Source organism: Sminthopsis crassicaudata, chromosome 4, assembly GCF_048593235.1.
Source record: "Sminthopsis crassicaudata isolate SCR6 chromosome 4, ASM4859323v1, whole genome shotgun sequence".
NCBI lineage: Eukaryota > Metazoa > Chordata > Mammalia > Dasyuromorphia > Dasyuridae > Sminthopsis > Sminthopsis crassicaudata.
The window spans coordinates 439,854,372-439,858,630 of record NC_133620.1 but is presented as its reverse complement, the minus strand read 5'-3'; the positions used below and the strand labels follow the sequence as shown (position 1 = coordinate 439,858,630).

General features: G+C 39.0%; 1 protein-coding gene across 1 annotated transcript; it reads right to left on the bottom strand.

The window, feature by feature from the left end:
* Positions 1-313: 313 nt before the first annotated feature.
* On the bottom strand, positions 314-3,912 carry LOC141540931 (olfactory receptor 5V1-like). Its single transcript, XM_074264896.1, has 2 exons — positions 3,861-3,912; positions 314-1,278 (listed from the first exon to the last, which is right to left on the bottom strand). Exons 1-2 carry the CDS (start codon positions 3,910-3,912, stop codon positions 314-316), a joined length of 1,017 nt encoding a protein of 338 aa, XP_074120997.1.
* Positions 3,913-4,259: the final 347 nt, after the last annotated feature.

The following is a 4,259-nucleotide window of genomic DNA, read 5'->3' as shown; positions in this document are numbered from 1 at the left end:
TTTATGGATAAGAGTGCAGTAATCAAACTACTGACCATATATGAGGTATTTGTGTTGTAGTGTTATAGAGATTATGACAGACCTGGGGAAATGACTAAAATGATTAATAAGGATACCAATACATAGTGATTAATAGCTTAATAATAAAAAATTTTTTAAAAATTAGTGACAGAGAATCTAGTGAATTATATATGTGTGTGTGTGTGTATCACACCTTCACATGTGACAATATTACATGAATTATTTCTTTTCTTTCTGATGACCTAATTTATAACCTCACTTTTATTCCCACCATAGCTTGGGAAATATTGACTTAAACACTTGAACCATAGGATGACACAAACCCTTCAAATAGTTTCTTTAGGGTATTCTTGACTTCCTTGTTTCTCAGGCTGTAGATGATGGGGTTTAACATGGGGGTAACAATGCAGAACAGAACAGAGGCCAAGATGTCCGCATCCAGGGAGTAGCCTGAGCTGGGCCGGTCATAGTTGAAGTTGATGGTTCCATAGTAGATGACCACCACAGTGAGATGAGAGGCACAGGTGGAGAAGGCTTTTTGCCTCCCTTGAGCAGACTGGATCTTTAGGATGGCAGAGATAATGAGGATATAGGACATAGCAGTGAAAAGGCAAGGGATCAGACCAATGGTAGCACTTGATACATAAAGTCCAACCTCGTTGGCTGAAGTATCTGAACAGGAGAGCTTCAGGAACAGAGGTATATCACAGAGAAAATGGCTGATCTGGTTGGGACCACAAAAAGTGAGAGTTGCTGTCAGCCCTGCGTGTGGCAATGAGTTTGCTAACCCACATAACCAGGCCCCAGTTACTAAATATGCACAGACTCTCTTGCTCATGAGGACTGGGTAGCGTAATGGATGGCAAATGGCTACAAACCTATCATAAGCCATAACAGCCAACAGGACACACTCACAGCCTGCAAAGGTAACAAGGAAAAAGACCTGGGATAGGCAACCTTCATAGGAAATGGTCTTATTCTCTCGGAAGAAATTCACCAGAATTACAGGGAGGGTGGTTGTGGTGTAGCAAATGTCCAGGAAAGACAGATTACTGAGGAAATAATACATAGGAGTGTGCAGGACAGGGTTGACCTTGATTGCAGCTAATATAAGAGTGTTTCCCAGCATGGTTACCAAGTAAATAATTAAAAACAAGAGAAAAAACAATCCCTGAAGGTCAGGGTGGTTTGAAAATCCCAGGAAGATGAATTCCATGACAGTTGTTTGGTTTTCCCTTTCTTTGAATTCCTTAGTGGCTGAAAAGAAAAATAGGAGATGGAATAGTTGGACAATAGAAACTGAGACTAAATACAAGAAGAGTTCATCATCAAAACATCATCATCATCAAAACAATCCCTATTCCTAGTTATAACAGTTAGCAACATTAACTTTGGGATCTAATATTGAGTTCATTCTTTCTCCTTTCCAAGGCTCTTTTAGATCAAAGTACACAATGAAAAATGCTACACTGGACTTCAGAGAAGTCCTTTTTCTGACCCAACATACTGAAGATACAAATCATTCAACTACAATGAAAAAAAGAGGAGCTATCAAAAGAGAATGATGTGGATAAATGCAAAGGCAATTCCTCAAACTATCTTTTTAACATAGGAATAAATTATTGAAACAAAGGCAAGCAAAGGAAAATATATTTTAAAATGCCTTATTGGTTCAAAAAGGTCTAAACAAATTGTGGTAGACAAGATGAGAAAAAAGAAGTATGGAAAGATTTATGTGAACTATGGGTCACATGATGTAAGCACAGCCAAGAAAACAATATGCACAATGCCTATAAGAGTAACAATGGAAAGAACAACCAAAGTTGGTTGGTTGTTGTTCTTTATTCTTTTTTCTCTGGGGCAATTGGGTAAAGTGACTTGCCCAGAGTCACATAACTAGGAAGTTAAGTGTCTGAGGTATTTGAACTCAGGTCTCCTCACTTTTGAGCTAGTGCTCTAACCACTAAGCCACCTAGCTTCCCCTGTTATTCTTTATTCTTGAAAAAGATTGAAATGATATTACTGTTGGAATCAAAGTCCAGTGTTTCTGTGACTGATCAGACCAATATGATAGGTCAGGCACAAATACTTTATTGAAACATTTGAAGTGGAGATGTCTCTAAATTTGTGCATCTCAAATTTCTTTTGAATGACTACAATTCTACTCACAGAACACAAAACCTTGTTTGTTACAGACACACTATGTTGGATGATCCTCTGTCAGTGCCTCCCATGTAAGGTAATCAATTCCAAAATTCTTCAGAGAGATCTTGAGAGTGTCCTTGATGGCTTCCTCCAACAAGCATGGGATCTCTTATGTTTTATGAATTCTCCACAACATAGTCTTTTAGGCAAGCATATGTTTGGCAGTCAAATAAATGGCCAGTCCATTAGAGTTCTGCTCTCTACAGCAGAGTTTGAATCCTAAGAGTTTAGTTCAAGAAAGGACATCTGAGTCCAGTACCAAATCTTGCTAGATCATCTTCATAAATTTTCTAAGACAATTCAAATTTCCTGGCATGGTGCTGATAATACTGTCCAGAATTCATAAGCTGACAGCAGCTCTTTAACATTCAGTTTAATAGGCAGCCTAATGTTTCTCCCATATTTTGCTTCAGAGCCTCCCAAACACTGAGTTAATTCTGGAAATATGTGTATCAACCTCTTCATCTGTGTGTACATCCCTGGAAAGTCTGTTCCCTGTCAAGGTAAGTGAACTCCTTTTCTTCTCCACCATGGGTTGATTTTAGATTCCCCTTCAAGTCAGTAATTAAGTGCATCCACACAGAGAAGCCATTTAACCTGATGACATGATATCTTCTTATCTTAGCTTAGACTACTGCTTTCCTTGAATAAAATGTTTAGCTTGGAAAGAATAAGTCTATGATCAGTCCAGCACTCTGCCACATATCACCTTCATCATTCTTACATCCTATATGTCTTTTCTCATTACACTATTAAATGTCAATATTTGCTAGGAAGATAAATCCATAAACTTTTATTGCTTTTAGGTAAATGGTGTTGGTGATGAAGATATGAGACATACTAATCTACAGTAGTAAGTGACTATGAAGGTCCGGGCTAGCTCCTCTGAAGGGCTCAGAATAAATCCTTGTCAGTATAAGCAAAAGTCTTTGCCCCACGTTGGGCGCCAAATTGTAATGGTCCTATTCGTCTGTCAGTTGTAATCCTTCTCTAGGAGGAGATCTCTTTTCTGTAAAATCTTTTCCTCTGTGAGCAGGTTTCTTCAGAAGCTTCTGGAGCCTCCAGCCAGAGTGAAGGTAGAATCTTAAATCCTCTTCTTCCTGAATCCTGGCTCTGAATCTCCTCAAACTTCCCTGAAGTTCTCCCAACCTAGACTCTCCTTCCAGACCACTGTCTAAACTCAATCTCCCAGTCAGACTACTCTCCAGGCTCAGTGTTGCCTCTTTTATCCTCGCAGAGAATGGGCATGTGAGAACTCAGGGGCTTGTAGAAAAATACTTCAACCAATGAACTTGCTCCTCTTAAAGGTGCAAACTCTTTTAAACATGTGAACTCCTCCCCAGAAGTCCAAAGGTGCAAACTCCTTTCAAAGGCCTGAACCAAAGGTGTAAATTCTGATCTAGAGAATTGTTTAGACAACCTGAGTTATCACCTTGTAATCCTAACAAGTGACCATTGCTATTGTCTTTTCCAACTTGATTCCTCCTAATGGCTCTCTGCTGTGTCTGATAGGCTGTGCCTACTTTTGTCTCAAAGTCACCCAGAATTACAAGCTTGTCTTTCAGTACATCAATGATGAAGTTTTGAGATTTTCATAATTTCTTTAGCCCCATTAGGGTTCATATTGATCCTACCATGAGCACTGATGGTCATGGCATGGAGCTTTCCAGTCAGTGGCAATTGCATTATCACAAGCCTGTTATAAGCTCCTCTAGGGAAGAATACAAGCTTGCTGACTAGATTAGTTTTTATTGCAAAACCTTCAATGTGTCAGCATCCAGTTCCAACTATGGAAAGCTAGAGTTCATTTACCAATTTTATTTCACTCAGGGCCCTGTTCGGATGAGATATCTACTGAGTTCTTTCACAACAAGAGTGTTTCTTCTTTCAGCTCCATGGAATCTTGTGTTGTTCATAAACATGCACATCTTTCATGTACTAATGGTGAGTGGAATTACTTTTACAAAAGTGTTTGTATAATTTTTTTCCAACTTTAATCACAGGTGGAATCCCACATAATGTGGTAAACAGGC